General features: G+C 43.2%; 1 protein-coding gene across 8 annotated transcripts in view; it reads right to left on the minus strand.

The window, feature by feature from the left end:
- CCDC162P (coiled-coil domain containing 162, pseudogene) overlaps positions 1-16,730 on the minus strand; it is a 164,731-nt gene that overhangs the window by 46,435 nt on the left and 101,566 nt on the right. For all 8 annotated transcript variants that reach the window (XM_074333388.2, XM_074333386.2, XM_074333390.2 and 5 more), the window contains 3 exons: positions 14,514-14,631; positions 10,795-10,960; positions 6,397-6,535 (listed from right to left, as the gene is read on the minus strand). In XM_074333388.2, coding sequence (XP_074189489.2) covers positions 6,397-6,535; positions 10,795-10,960; positions 14,514-14,631 — 423 coding nt within the window. The remainder of the gene's footprint in view (positions 1-6,396; positions 6,536-10,794; positions 10,961-14,513; positions 14,632-16,730) is intronic.

Below are 16,730 nucleotides of genomic sequence, written 5' to 3' on the forward strand. Positions count from 1 at the left end.
GATAAGCCTTTTACTAAAAAGTCACAGGCCTGGGGCGTGACTACCCACTATGACCTGCCTAGTCAGGAATTTGTGATCAGATCACCCTGTGAGGTTGCTTTCGGTCACTTGAACTTATCAGATTTATTGCAGAGTCCCTTTTTCATTCACAGATATATAAACATTTTCTCCTATTTCTCCTATTTTTCCAATGGTTTCTTAAGATTCTCAGTGGGCTCTGCCCATTGAGCCATGACTCATTGAGCCATGACTCACTCAACACCCATGTGACAGTGATGTATCAAACACCTACTATGTACAAAGCACTGTATCACAATTGTCTGAGATGCAAAGATGGGTCTGACCTTCAGCCTAGAAGGGCCCCGGGAGGCAGAGCTCATTATCCAGTTGCTTCTAACCTTCAAATTGTTTGAAAAAAAAAAAAAGAAAGAAAGAAAGGGAGGGAGAGAGAGAGAGAGAGAGAGAGAGAGAGAGAGAGAGAGAGAGAGAGAGAGAGAGAGAGAGAGAGAGAGAGAGAGAAAGAAAGGAAGAAAGAAAGAAAGAAAGAGAGAAAAAATAAAGAAGCACTAGGCCCTAATGGAATCACTTTTGCTAAGCCACATTACCAAACCAAAACTTAATAACTAGCCTAATTGCAGCTTCAGCCTCTTCAGGAGGAGAACTTTAACCAATTAGTCTGGAATTCCCTGATTAGTGAGGTAATGTGCCTGATAAGACCTGTGGCTTTCCCCTAAGGGAAGGTGTCCTTGCCTAAAATGACCCACCCTGTTAACTTCTCTTTTGCCTGCAAAAATCTTCCACTCTGTACAACTCTTCTGTGTGCCCTTCTCGTTCTTTGCTGGGTGGGAGGCTGCCCGATTCATGGATCGCTTAATAAAGCCAATTAGGTCCTCAGATTTACTTGGCTGAATTTTATTCTTTAACACTCAAGGCACTTTCTACATGCACCTCTCACGTAGCTTGTATAAATTGTATATATCTACTAAATCAATGGAGACTATTCTAAAAGAAACATTTTCAGCCCAAATCAAGAGCACAGAAGCCCAGTATCCCACACACGCTCTCCCTGGTTGGGCTCCTTTCATGTCATTCCTGCTCTTTCTCTCCAATCCACAGAATTATTTCTCTCAGCCTCTGGGTTCAGCTTTGTTCACATCTTACTTGTTCAATCCTTGACTGTAATGTTCATATTTTAAATTGTATTTTGTGTATTATGCTGTCTTGACACCTTTAAAATAACCTTTCTGGGGGGAGAGACTGTTCCTCTCAGAGTTAGCCAAGTCTTGGAGCAAGCAAAGGCCTCAGCAGAGAGCAAGCCTTTGATACGCAAACTGACCAATCCAGAGCCATCCCTCCTCTATCTGCCCAGACACCCCTAGAGGGGATATTCCACCGCCTTAATCATCCCAGGGCTAGTGACCAGGCAACTAGAGACCCCTCCTACAGACCAAAGCCCCCTGAAATTATTCCCCTTTGCCCATCTTAACCTGTTCACCCTGCCCTGCCTGGCCTTTCCCGGCCTAAGCACTCTCCTTGCTCCTCACTGGCACAGATCCTTGCCCGTGTGGCACTGGGTGGTGTGCGTGCCTCCTGTTTCTAAGACTTGTGAAAACAGTAAACTTAGTTTTCCTGAGACTCTCCTGTGTCTCCTCTTGGGGCTGCACCTGGCTGATCACCCTGTAAAACACACACAACACTGACATGCTCTCAGCCTGGCAAGTGTGCAGAACTTCATGACTGTCAAGTGCCAGAAGCAACCACAACTCCCGGCAGAGGTTAAGAGCCCCAAACACAGCTTTGTGCACATACCAGGTCCATTACTCTATGGATTTTTGGAGACTATTCAAAAAATATCAATCCGGTTCAGATGTAAGTGTGACTGCTACGCTAAGCTGCAGAATCATAGATGACGACATACTCTCTAGAGAGAACAGAGTCAAATGATAGTCGCCGCCACTGATCCCTTCACTGGTTATCCTTTTCCTCACTTTCCTAATTCTCATCTAGGTCACTGCCCTTCATACGGACCATCTCCCTCTAGCAACAGACCTGTGTATTAGGGAGCTGTACCGTGCAATGCTATGTAAGGAAAGGGGTCTCAAGATGATACCCCAAATTATTAGCACTAGATCCTCTTTCATTTCCTCCCTCTCCCTGGACCCCAGATTTTGAAAGACTTGCTTAATAGCCATTAAGACTTGCTTAACATCCATTAAGCATTTTCCTGTTTTTAATTCAGCCTCCGGCCTAAGCTCTGAGCTGCAGGAAAAGATGAAGAAACATGATATCGAGGAAGGAACAGGACTCTTGAGTCAGAGAAACTGTATAAGTGTAAATTCTGCTACAGAACAAGCTGTGTGACTCTGTGCAAGTAATGCAACTTCCCTGAATCTCTATTTTCTCATCTGTAAAAATAGTGACAATGATTTCTATCCCATGGAGTTAGTCCATAGTGGGAACTCAACCCACACAACTTCCCTCTCCCCCTTACTTCACTCATTCTTATAAGTCCAGTTAAAAACAGAAAGAAAGAAACTTGACATTTTCTTTACCTGCAAATCTTTTTGGCAAATGTGTCTTTTCCATCATGCTTTTAGAAATACTGAAAAGGGCTCCCGAACCCCTGTGACAACTCACTCAGACCCTCACTTGGCCTCCTCCTGCTGGGTGGGTGCAGGCAGTGCAGCTTGCCAGCAGCACTCAACAAGCAGGGAAACCCCTAGGAATGAAAGGTCCGCTGCTGCTTGTGCCAGTGTGCCAACTGCCAGCGCCTCGTAAAGTCGGGTCTCCCCAGCCGCCCGCTAAAATACCAGAAGAGATGTGCCAAATTCTCCACACTGTTCTGTGACACGCCAGTTGCCTTACTGTCAATAAGCCATCAAGGGTTTCCTAGAGTGCCAATCACCTTGTGTGTGAGAAAACTACACGTAGCATGATCCCAGGCAAGTTGGTTCGAACCAGGGAATTCACAGGGTACATGCTAGAGTTTTTCCTGGATGCAAGGATATAAAAAAAAAAAAGCAAAAAAAAAACCAAAAAAAAACCAAAACAACCAAACACAACAAAATGTGAAACAAAAATCACCTGCAAAGTGGCCTGAGGAGGCCAGGCAAAAGTCGTGACTCTTCACTTCTCAGACACTGGAGACCAGGATGGTGGTCATGAGCTAGGCCAGCTTCCCTGAGGCCTTCTCTGTGTTTCCCAGAAACCCCCAGATAACCCTGAAGCACACGTTCATAGATACTCAAACTAGATGAGCATAAAAATAAGAAATGAGGAGAAAAACCAACAGAAAAATCAAGGACTGAGACCTTGCTTTCTTTAGAGATCCCTGGCTTACTGCAGGAAGTTGCACCTTCAGGATACTTTTATTTTTATTGGGGAAGGGGAATAGGACTTTATTGGGGAACAGTGTATACTTCCAGGCCTTTTTTTTCCAAGTCAAGTTGTTGTCCTTTCAATCTTAGTTGTGGAGGGTGCCGTTCAGCTTCAAGTTGTTGTCCTTTCAGTCTTAGTTGTGGAGGGTGCAGCTCAGCTCCAGGTCCAGTTGCCGTTTTCTAGTTGCAGGGGGCACAGCCCACCATCCCTTGTGGGAGTCGAACCGGCAACCTTGTGGTTGAGAGGACGAGCTCCAACAAACTGAGCCATCCGGGAGCTCAGCAGCAGCTCAGTTCAAGGTGCTGTGTTCAATCTTAGTTGCAGAGGGCAGAGCCCACCATCCCTTGCGGGACTTGAGGGATTGAACTGCAACCTTGTGGTTGAGAGCCCACTGGCTCATGTGGGAATCGAAACGGCAGCCTTCGGAGTTAGGAGCATGGAGCTCTAACCGCCTGAGCCACCAGGCCGGCCCAGGATACTTTTTTGAGTTTCTCTTTTTTACCGTAATCACTCTGAACATCAACACTCCATTCAGATTAGTAGCACTTTTCATACCACATATTTTATCGAGTTCCTTTGAGGGATTTTTTCTTCCCCCTCCCTGCATTCTTGAATTGCAAGAGAATTCAACCTTTTAAATCAGGGCTGGCAAACTTTTCCTTAAAGCGTCCTTAAATACTTGCAGCTTTATGGGTCATACTGCCTTTGTTGCAAATATCCAACTCTGTGGTGAGAGCAGTCAGAGATAATCCATAAATGAATGGGCATGGCTGTGGTCCATAAAAAGTTCATGGATGGACACTGAAACTTGAATTCCATATAATTTTCATGTGTCAGAAAATTGCTTTCTTGAGTATTTTTTCCAGCTATTTAAATATGTAAAAAGCCTTGGCCGACAGGCCACACAGAATCACGCAGGGGCCCTATGGGAGTGGCTTGCCAACTCCTGACTTAAATAGATGGCATTAGAACCACTGTACCTCCCAAGCATTTACCTTCAATGCAAATGTTTAATTCACCTGAAATTAAAGATAAGCTAAATCCTCAGCCATTTCCTGCACTGGCTAATAAATAACTGCTGCGGGTTGGTGGACATGACCGGAGGTGAATGGTAGGCTCTGAGCAAGGTGATTCCACTGCCACTGGAGGACAGTAGCAATTTCCATCAGGTCCCCCAAGCTTGGCGGAGGGCAGGTCGACAAGGGCACAGGGAATCTTTTGTGCTTAGAAACGTGTTTCTATCCTGTAACCCAAGCTGGTCTATGCCACAGAGAAGCAGAAGCCAGATATTAGGTGACTTTACGGGGCCACTGTCCTGTTGTCCTTGAATTACATCCTTCCCTGCCTCCCCCCAGTCTGCGGAAGCATGCTGCTCTCATTCTAGGTAAGAGTTCAGTTCTTTCTTTTCAAACTCTGGAGACGCCTTCAGTTTACATAAGCACAAAGTTCCCTGGGGTAAACAGTCATATTTGCTCAGAGGTGGTGAGCTCTGGGAAGGGTGAGGGAACTTGCCCAAGCTTCCTGTCTCTTTTGATTATCTAAGGATTTTGCCTCGTTTGCAGGTTCAGCATTAAGTAAAATCAGCAAGAGGGAAAACATTTACTGCTCAGCTTCTCTTTTTCTCCCGCCTCTGGGCTCTGAAATCCCAAGGCAGAAATTGTAAGGGATTTACGTAGGGTGAAGGGGACTTCTCACCTAGGTTCTAATTCTGGTCCCAAACCCACTCCACCCCCACCAAGAACTTGGAAGAAAAAAGGCAGGAAGAAATGTGATGAATGGAGATAGACTGCCCTGACCGTTCCTTCCGAGGTCCTCTGGAAAATATGCTGAATATACTGAAATCAGACAGAGGACACCGTGCTCTCCATTCCTGCAGACTGAGTGTGCCAGGACAAAGAAATCCCTGCAAAGCAATTCCTGGGGGGAAATGGAGTTGTTCCCCTGGGAGAACAGTAGCAAGCTGGACCCCACATAACTGATCCAAAAAGAACTTCTGGGGGATGGTCCTATTTCTTCACCTATGTAAATTCCTTACAAATTGTGACTTGGGGTTTCAGAGCCCAGGTTAGAACCTTGATATCCTACCTGCTTGACTAAGCTATAGCTCAGAAAGTTGTTTGTCAAGAAAAAGAAAACAGATTAGCTTGATTTTCTGTTCCGCTGAATCTACATTCTAAACCCAGCGTTCCCTGATGCTCAGAGTAAAGAAAATGCAGAGCAGAAAGAGAAAATACAGTTCAGTATAATCCCCACATTTCCATTCTCTATGGACACCCACGTTTATGGTAAGAAGCGATTATAATCCGCAGGTAAGAGCACTGCTTTCTGATGTCCCCCTCATTGATTAAATACTCACACGGGGACTTAATCAAAGGAAGTTAATTAATTGTGACAATTTAAGAGTAAGGCAAGAACTTCACGCCTGACCTCTTCTCTTTCCACACAAAGCTTATTATTTATACTAAAAACATAATGACTCTTAATCCAAACTAGTTTTTCTCATCAGTCATGAGTAATTAACCAAATAAACACTCTTTTTGTATCACAGTACTTAATACCCAGAAGGCCTGAGGTAAGTGTATGTATTTATTAATTTAACTCAAGTAGCCAAATTCCCTTGGCTTCAGAAGGATGGTGAAAATTCTGTTCTCTTGAAAGGTAATTAAGGGCTGAAAAAATAAAGCCCTTGGAATAAAATTATCTTCAGAAGTATAAAAAATGTTATTCCCAATAAAACAACCTGAATATGGAAAGCAGCAATTGTGAAGCAAACTGTCGGTACTGAAACCACGTTTAATTTAATAAAATCAAGATGATTATCGTCTGACAAGAACACATTCCACACCAACGGCCTTTGGGGCAGAACACGTGTGGTAGCCACCGAGTCCTGGGTCAGATTGTGTCCCTGACTATTTTAAGCTCCTTATCTAATCTTGCCAAGGTGGCCTCCCCTGATGGCTACTCAGCAACACCTGCCCTGAAAACTTTAGGAGGCGGGATTAGGGCTCCAGCCCTTACCGGATCAGGTGCCTCACTGCGGCGTCAAACTGCAGGAACATAACCTCTCTTCGGAGGAGGAGGGCCTGGGACACCTGGGCGGGGTCTTGGGGGCTCTGGAGGCTGGCAATCATTTTCTGCAGCTCTTGAAGCTCACCCTCTAGAAGATGGACAACATTTCAGTCTGATAGTGTGAAACACAGCCTACTGTAGCGAACCCAGTGAACCATCATTTCACCTGCAACACTGTTTACCTAAATGGACTTCTCTTTCTTTCTGGGTATACTAATTATATGTTTTGCAAGACCAGCAAAGCCTTATGTTCTAGAACCCAAGGCCTGACGTATCTTTCCTTCCTTCCTTCCTCCCTCAGGAAGATAAAAACTTGCTTTGCTTTTCATCATAATAACAACATTCTTTGAAAAGAAAGTTTTAAAATTGACAAGGCTACAGTCTCTAAATAGATTGAAAAAAGGGAAATTACAAGGAATGGGAAAGTATAGGCCTCAGTAGACCTATTAGGGGATTGAAATGACTATAGATTATAAACTAGGACTCATTTCTCAGAGCCATACCATCCAAATCAGCCCTCTCTGTCACTGGCTCATGAATTAAAGAAGACTCCAGGCCATCCAAGGCAAGCAAAAATATGCATGCATATATGTACACATGTACACACACAGACACACACACACACACACACACACACACACTGTGCTAGGAGATTCTCGTCGTTTAAGGAGTATGTGGGGCGATCCTAAAGTGGTTATTTCGTGGACTCTTACTACAAAAGTAGGCTGGGTATAAATAGATTTATGGTATATGTGTTTTGGATGGAAATTTAAGTTAGAGACTCTTTGGGGCCCTCAGTGCTGGGTTGAGGAAACTGGCCTGGGTCTAGATGGCTGTACTGGAATCTCTGTTATGGCCCAGGAAAGGAGCTGGTCAGAATGGGAGAGCATACCAAGAAAACAATGAGTCCTTAGTGAGCATTGGTGGGATAGGTGGGTGGGCCCACACTTCCAGGGTCACCAGAATATGAATTTATTTGAAATGCTCATTAACTCTCCCTATGGGAAAAGAAGGAATGTGGAAATTGATCACTGTGCCTGATGTAGCCCAAGGCAGAAGTGAGATGGGAGACCCACAGGCATTTGGGGAATTAATCTATCCCAACAGTTCATCCAGACTTGAGCACCCATCTACCCTGTCTTGTCGGGTGTCTTCCCACATTTCCAGCATGGAATCAAAGGAATTGAGGGAGTTGGGGAAGCCATCCGGGTCAGGGTAGAACCAGGACTGAGAACGGTTTCTAATACTTGCAATATATGCTCTTGGCTTTAGGAAAAGATAAGCAGTTTAGGTTTCATGCACATTTGATATTTTATGCACAACAGAAAAGGTTTTTTGAGTCTTTTTCCAGCTCCAAATGAATTGGATTTAAGCATCAAATTTTTTTTGACTCCTATAAATTGGATGGTCATATTGGGCTGAAAAGAAATTTCTACCAGAAGAGGAGTCATGTTCGAGGGAACTGGCTAAGAACCTTAGTAGGGGAAGGGAGGGTGAGCCTTATTTGTTCAAGGCCTAGTGTGTTTGTCTACAATACACTATCAGGCTAAGCAGCAACCAGGGGAAAAGGGTTATAATCATCTGCAATGACAATGAAACAAGTGTATAAAGTTGCATATACCCTGTGATTAAAACTCTGTAAAACGTAAATGTAAAGTGTATTTGGTCAGAGGCTAGAAGGGAGTAAATGTAAATAAAAATATTTCACTTGTCAGAGTGGTTGGCTTACTGGTGATTTTGCTCTTTACATTATTTCCATTGTTGTTCATACAGTACAATGTGTGTACTTTCACACAATCACTTCCCAGCAAAACTGTTCTGTGCTGATGATGGTGGCATTTTCATTAAAATACAGAGTGGAGGTGGGGACCACCCTTTCTTGGTTATTTATTGATTTTGCAACCCTCGTTCAGGCGTCCCTTTCATTGGGGGTCACCCTGCTCAGTGGGAGGGGAGGTGGCAGGCAGAGGCAGGAAAGGCAGGCTGGGGCAGGTGGCGGTAGGGTTGGGAGTAGACCGTGTGCCAGGCAACTTCAGGAAAAAAATGAGCCTTTTCTCCTCCTTTCCCCCAGTAGGGTCCCGTTTGGGAAATCAGAGGAAAAAAGATGAATCACAGTGGCCCCGTCTCCACTGGCTCAGAGCAAGTACACTTTGTTCCTAATTTGTCCCTGGAGTTCCTGAAACATGAAGTTTAATGTGTAGTATCTGGGTTGTAATTGGCCTCCGGATCCTCTACAAGGAAATGACAACGTAAACGCTCACGTTCTGATTACATCCTCTGCTTCAGGCTGACTCCAAAGGGGGTTGCTGGCTTTCAAGGAAGGAGAGAATTTGGCAGGGGTCACAGAGCTAGTCCTCTTAGAACTAGTGTCTAAAAACTGCTTCCCCAGGCAAGTGGGGGGACCAAAGCTAAAATGGAGTGTCCCTTTAAAAAATATTTTAAAGCAAAGAAGTCTACGGAAGTCATTTTATCTAAAGTCAAAGAGCTCGGAGATGGCTGAAAGGAGTTGGGTGAGCACATGAACCGACCCAGCTCATCTTTTCACCTTAGTTCTCCTTGCCTCCTCTGGGAAGCAGGCTACGAATTGAGCAGCTGAGTCTTTTTAAAAAGATGATTATCTTAGAGTAGGATTTCTTTTTTCAGTTCAGTTTGCTCTTTATCTATTTTCAGCAAAGCAGAGTATGCAAAACGTTGCACATTCTCTCTGGAGCCCAATTGTTTCTACTGGCAGCACGACAAGGTGTGTGTCTCTAATTGCATTCCTCAGAAAGCTGGGCCCCACATAGTTCAATGATTTCCGGTTCCTAAGCCTAAAAATAGTAAGAAAGAACTTCCTTCAGCCTGAATTCTAGGTCCTCAACAATCTGGCCTCATTCCTACTGCTCCTCAGTGTCACACTGGTGGGCGCACCATTCTTTGGACTGGACACATGCAGTCCTGCCTGTTGTCTTTGTCAATGTCCTTTTCTCGTCTTGCCAGGACCATCCTCCTATTAGTCTTCATTGATTCAAGTGAGGGCAAGTCCCACCAGATACCTTCTCTGCGGGCTCTGCCCTCCCAGCTGCTGTAGGACTTCCTGTGTAGTCACTTCCTTTGGACACGTGGCTTTGGCTCTATCTTGCCTGCTACCGTGTTTCCCCGAAAATAAGACGTAGCTAGACCATCAGCTCTAATGCATCTCTTGGAGCAAAAATTAATATAAGACCCGGTATTATATTATATTATATTATTATATTATACCGGTCTTATTTTACTATAGTAAAATAAGAGTCGGTCTTATATTAATTTTTGCTCCAAAAGACGCATTAGAGCTGATGGTCCAGCTACGTCTTATTTTCAGGGAAAGAGGGTATCTCATCTCCATATAATAACATCTATCTCCCCATCTCAAGGGAAAGGATGGCAGTTTTCCTGGCCTGTCCTCATTGTGTTGGCTGTTCTCATGCTTTAAAATCCTTATCTACTATGTTATAATATATTACTATTAATTAATATTTATATGACTAATGACAAAATTTAGATGGGAGTCAAATTATTAAAATAACAAGATCAGTTTCCCTGACTCTGATAAACCCAGTTTATGAAGCATTTCTGTGTCTTTAATTTACTTTCTGCATTTATTTTAGAACATAGTGCTGAGTTAGAGTTCATGAATTAGCAGTGGGCAGATAAAACTAAACCCTCAGTCATTCTTACTAAAGGACCATTGGGCCACTGGTAGTTAGCCAAGAGCAGTCTGCAAGCTTCCTGATGGTGAATGTTTGGCTCTGACCTTGCTATATTAGTTCATGAAGGCCAGGAAGAGAAAGGGAATAAAAGAACACTAATATATAGTGGGGGTTTATACATCCTTCTAGAAATTGTACATAGATTTTAATTTACAGACCATCTCTGTGAGACAGGTACTATCACCCCCATTTTATAGATGAACAAACCGAGACCCAAAGAGTAATGTGTCCAGCTTCCAGCAACCAAGTGGTACAAGCAGGGTAAAAACCCAGGCCTCCCCACTCCTGACTTGGTGTTCTTTGTGGTTTAACATGTAAATGTGGAATTAATCAGTTTGGAGACCGTATATAATGAGACTTTCCCTTGGCCCTTCGTATCACTGTTACTTATGAGAAAAGTTTAGTTCTGTCTTTCCAAGTATTAAGTCTGAGTAATTACTAGGTGGGGAATTATTTCACAGTGTATATGTGTATCAAATCAGCACGTTGTACACTTTAAACATCTTAAACAACTGTGCAACTTATACTTCAGTAAAGCTGCAAAAAAAAAAAAAAAAAAAAAGCTTCATAGGACACTAACTGAATATTGAAGGTGGTTTAATCACCTTTAATTACTTACCAATACCCTCAGTTCCTCCCCAGTCACCTCTCACAGAGTTAGAACTTCGAGGAAATTCAAAACATGCTGGCCAGTTCCCAAGTTTAGCAAAACTGAAAAGGCAGGCCACAATGTCATGGAAAGGACCGATCAGCTGTAGAGTTAGCCTTAAGGCTCTAAAAGCTGCCTGTGGGGAGATCAATTGCAAGGAAATAAGTTTTAAACATTTCTAAGAGGCACAGAAAAATATAGGAGCAATTATTAAAGATCATATATTTAAACAGGAATATTTAGATAAACATTTTCACAGTATAATATAGGATAATAATTATAGGATAACATCTGAAAAACAGAACAACAAATCTTTTCACAAACTGGGTTACATGCCTTTGGACAATGTAACTCCTGGGGCAGGGGTTGAAGCAATGGTTTCTCTTTGTTTAAAGCCATTGGTTGCCACAAACACATCACAATATGTTTGTAAGACCATTGATGAATTACAAGGGTCAAAAAGAAATTCCCAGGAACCCATATTCAGACAACATTGCCCTGAGGGAATATGTGTAAGCAAAGCATAGATATTTATCAACATAGTTTAAATGCACAACTAAAACAATTAAGCACTGGATTTTAAATATTAAGGGAAAGATTTTAAACATTCAAGGGAAAGAAAAGTGAAAAATTATGATCAAACTAAAGAAGGTAGCATATACACATACACACACGTAGTATATATAATATGGAAATATATATTTTTTAAACACTTGAAAATTAATCCTTCAGTGAAAGAAAGGGTAATTATATTTTCAATTTTTTTGAGAAAATTCCATTCTCTTTTCCATAACAGCTGTACCAATTTACATTCCAATCCACAGTGAAAAAGGGTTCCCTTTCCTCCATATCTTCACCAATACTTGTTGTCTCTTTTCTTTTTGATAATAGCCATTTTAACAGGTGTGAGGTAACATCTCATTGTGGTTTTGTTTTGCATTCCCCTGATGATTAGTGATGTTGAGCACCTTTTTAATTATCTGTTGGCCATTTGTAGGTCTTTGGAAAAATGTCTGTTTAGATCCTTTGCCCATTATAAAAATCAGATTTATATATTTTTTTGCTATTGAGTTGTATAAGTTCCTCACATATTTTAGGTATTACTTCCTTATCAAATATCTGGTTTGCAACTATTTAGTCCCATTCAATACGTTGCTGTTTAATTTTGTTGATAGTTTCCTTTGCTGTACAAAAGCTTTTTAGTCTGACATAGTCTGACTTGTTTATTTTTGCTTTTGTTGACTGCTTTTGAGGTTATATCCAAAAAATCATGGCTAAGACTAATGTCAAAGAGCTTTTCCCTGTTTTCTTCTAAGAATTTTATGGTTTCTGGTCTTACATTTAAGTCTTTAATCCTTTTCAAGTTAATTTTTGTAAGAGGTGTAAGATAGAGGTCCAGTTTCATTCTTTTGCATGTAGAACTCCCGTATGATCCAGCAATCGCACTTCTGGGTATACAGCTGATGGAAACAAAATCAGTATCTCGAGGAAATGATCTACACTGCCACGTCCATTGCGGTACTCCTCGCAATAGCCACGTGTCGTGCGGGAGACCCTGCTCGCTGCGCCATTTGTCGTGCACGGAGGCCTTCTTGCCGCACCATCTTTCAGGCGGGGCGGCCTGCAGGGTCTCTGCTCCCGCTCCCCATACAAGAACGCAGGATATGGTGAGGCCGAAAAGGAACACCCACGGAGCCATAGGTAGGGGAGTCATACCACTATGGTCTCACTGGAGGCTGGGCCCACCGGACGCGTGACCTGCCGTCCCCTTTCCGCCAACCGACCGACCGACGACTCTCCTCCACTCTCTTGACTCTGTTCCTCTTTCTCGGCTCTCCTCTTCCGCTCTCTTCGGCTCTGCTCGGCTCTGCTCAGCAATCCTTCGTGGCCGCAGCAGTTATACCAGCGGCCAATTGGCTAACTGGCCACAGCCGACGGCCAATCAGCCACAGCCGACAGCCATCCACCACCCGAGCCAGCACCCTTCCACATGAGGCCGAGAGCCTGTAAACTACTCTCTGGGGCTCTGTCCCTATACCACGCTATGGAAACAACCTAAGTGCCAGGTGGATGGATAATGGATTAAAAAAATGTGATACACACACAGGAATATCATTCAGACATATAAAAGGAAACCCTGCCATTTGCAACAGAATGGATGAAACCGGAGGATATTATTCTAAGTGAAACAAGCCAGACAAAGAGAGACACACACTGCATGATCTCTAATGTGGAATCTAAAAAAAAAAAAAAAAGTCAAACTCATAGAATGGTGGTTGCCACAGGAATAGGGGAAATAGGAAGCTATTGGTCAAAAGGTACAAACTTTAAGTTATAAGATGAATAAGTTGTGGGGATCTAATGTACAGCATGGTGACTATAGTTAACAATACTATATTGTATATGGTAACCTCAGAAGAAAAGGCCAACGCGAGAGGCAACAAACATTTATTTGCGATCCCAAAGAAGAGCTATTTGGGAAGCACTGATTCAGGCAGAAACCCAAATAGTGTTCCAATTAGGGGGTGAAGGCAAGGAGCTTTTAGGGAAAGAGAAGGGGAATAATTACAGGAATAGAAGGAAGAAATTTCTATTGGTGTTAATAAGTCAAGGATGGAATTTCTATAGATGCAAATAAACTAAGTTATTCCTTAGCTATACATGGCGGTGCTAATTCTAAAAGGTGTCTTCAATTTTCAGCCCGGTAGTCAGAATGTCTGTTAGCTTTGCACACAGTTATTTGGAATACAATGTTGCTTTAGGCCTAGTCCGGACATTATTTTGCCCAGTTTAAATAAACATCCCAGAGGTTGGAGGAGTAAGATGTGCAAAACAGTTCTTCTGGGATGGCAGCTCTGACTCCACTTTGACGTAGCTTCATTAATATTATTTTTCACATATACTGGAAATTTGCTAAGGAAGTAGATAAGCATTCTTACCACATACACAAAAAAGGTAACTATCTGAGGTAATGTATGTGTTAAAACTCAATTGTGGTAATCCTTTCACAGTTGTACACTTTAAATATGTACAGATTTATTTGTTAATTACACCTCAATAAAGCTGGGGTGGAGAAGAAAGGGTGAGAAATCTAGGTTATTAAACATGTTTTCACTTACAAAGAAAAATCGGAATGTTCCCAAATTGCCATTTTCAACATTGTACTTTATTTAGCAAATACTTATTTGAGTGCTTTATATATTTCTATATCCACTTTTTTTATGGTTACCACTATTATCCTCTATTAGTAAGTTAGGTACTACACAGAGAAAAACCTTCAAAAAACAGAAACCCCCCCAAAAAAACACACAAAAACAAACAAACAAACAAAAAAACAGGAACCGGCTGATAACGGTGATTAAATGTGATCTCAGCCTCTCATTAACTTCAGGGAATCAAGGTGGAGTTTTCTTGAAGGGTTTGGGAGGACACTGAGGAATAATAAGGACTGTCTGAAATTTGAATTAGCGCTCATTGATGATGAGGGAGAAACAGAATTCATGAAATAATAAGCCCAAGAGAAATGATAATACAGCAGGCAAAAAATATTAGGAGCTGTGAGAAGATTTCGGTTATTAGATGTCCTTGGGAAAAAAACAAGAGACGTTCTCTGAAATTGATATGTTTGACTGTGAGACAAAAAAAAAACAGCGAGTTTCCATTCTGGCACACATAAAAAAAATACAAACCTTTTCTGGCAGAGCTTTGAACATAATCAGCACTTCAGAAGGATGAGGTATGAACCATAAATTTAGGAAGATTTTTCCGTCAGCAGACAGCAAACATCGAGGCTGGGGCTGCAAACTCCTGTGTATTAGAAGAGAACTTGGGTAGCACAGCAGTTCTCTCTAAAAAAGAAGCGTCTCCAGAGTGAACTATTTATACTACCGCCCGTCAGCCCAGAGTGTGGTGACTGACACACAGTGTCCAAGCCCGAGAGGAAAGCAGGCCTCCTTTTCAGGCCACTCACAGGTGGCCAGTTATAAATAACTCAACGGGAAAAGAGCAGTTGGGCTGATTTTAGCCTCAGCCGTGTTGAGGAAGGAGTGGGCATGGAGGGAGGGAAAGGTGTGGTAAGAACAGAAAGGAAGGGTATGAATTAGGAGGCTGGCACCACACTGAGGTTTAGATATGAAGGTGTTCAGAACAGGCCTCCCCAAGATATGTCACTCTGGGGACAGAGCCCCAAAGAGCAGTTTCCAGGCTCTCAGCCTCACATAGAAAGGTACTGGCTCAGGTAGTAAATGGCCATCAACTGTGATTGTATGGCCATCAGCTGTGGCTAGTTGGCCGTCAGCTGTAACCAGTGAGCCATTGGCCACTAATATAACTGCTGTGGCTACGCTAGCAGAAAATGGGGGCTAGCAAGAAGATGGTGGCTGAGCCTGCAAGCGGTGCAGTGAGGGTTGCGAACAGTGTGGCTTCTGCTCCCTGTGTCTCCAAGCCAGCGAGAATACAGTAGTATGGCTCCCCTACCTATGGCTCCGTGGTGTTCCTTTTTGGCCTCACCATATCCTGCATTCTTATGTGGGGAGCTGGAGCAGAGACCCCGCAGGCTGCCCCGTACGACAAATGGCACAGCAAGCAGGGTCTCCCGCATGACAGTCACTTGGGCACGTGACTTATTTTGAACTGAAGGCAATCAATAGCCTGTGGGCCCAGGAGAAACTTTCACTTCCCCCTTAAAGAATTTAAATTGGGGGCCTTGCCCATATAGGCGTTATCACAGAGATAGCTTTTATGACCTGTCTATAGGGCAGGGCAAACTTCTAGTTACTGAACATCTGCTTTTCTTACCTTCCTGAGAATGACCCTCCTTCCCTCTGAAGCCCCAGTGCCTTACCTCACCCTTAGCTCAGGATGTCATATATGCCTCAATTTCCCTTTCTGTCTCTGAACAGCTGAAGTCTGTGGGGTCTCTGACACTCTCCTGGATGTGGGGTTCCATACATATGCATGTAATTAAGTTGGGCTTATTTTCTCTTGTTAATCTATCTCAAGTCAATTTGATTATTACAGCAGCTGGGAGAACCTAAAAGGGTAGAGGAAAGTTTCTTCTTCCTCCACACATATTTCACTTAATTCTTATGACACCCTTAGGATGTACGTATTTTGTTCCTGTTTCACGGATGAGAAAATTGAGGCCCTCTGGGGTTACCGAGATCTTGTCTACCCAGCTCCTAAGAGATACAGCTGAGATTTAAGTGCAGATCTGTCAAGTTCTAGAATCCAGGCTCTAGAGACCAGCCTCTACTTTCCTTCCCTTCCCACCATGTTTCTGCTCAGACCCAAGCTTCTTGAGAAACCCACACCTTCATGTTTTACTGTGGTCTCCAGAAAGGGTCTTGCAACCTAAGAAAGATTGTGTTACGGCTGATGAGTTTTCCCAGTCTTAAGAGTAGCCTAGGGATTCCATAAAGAGCTACATAAATAACCTCAGAAGTGGAGACAGCCAGGCAACTGAGAAAATGGAACATCCAGCCTGCTCCTTGCATCTGCCACACGCCCACGGGAACCAGAAACCACTACCATGACAGGAGGGACCAGAATGGAACCTGAGAGACAGACAGTAACGACAACTTTGAAGGCTACGCGAAGGCCCTGAACCAGTTTCCTCATCTGCCGAGTAGGGGAAACAGCACCCGCTTTGCCTATTCTCCAGGCGATACGTGAAGTGGTTGTCATTTGGAACAAGTGAAAACGCTTTAACAAGGGCTGTTTGGGGGCTGCAAGGTGTCCGCAGCATTCTGAACCAGCGGGACGCAGGGAATATAATCTGAAAGCAACTTTGTGTCCTTTGCTGTTTATTCTTAAATAACAAAAACTCCTATGGCAACCATTGAATTCCTCACCCTCTTCCACCCCTATCCTGTGCCTCTTCCTGTGTGAAAAGAACCACAACCCCT

This window comes from Rhinolophus sinicus, chromosome 2 (assembly GCF_057876585.1).
Source record: "Rhinolophus sinicus isolate RSI-liver-muscle chromosome 2, RSI-T2T, whole genome shotgun sequence".
In the NCBI taxonomy this organism is placed as follows: domain Eukaryota; kingdom Metazoa; phylum Chordata; class Mammalia; order Chiroptera; family Rhinolophidae; genus Rhinolophus; species Rhinolophus sinicus.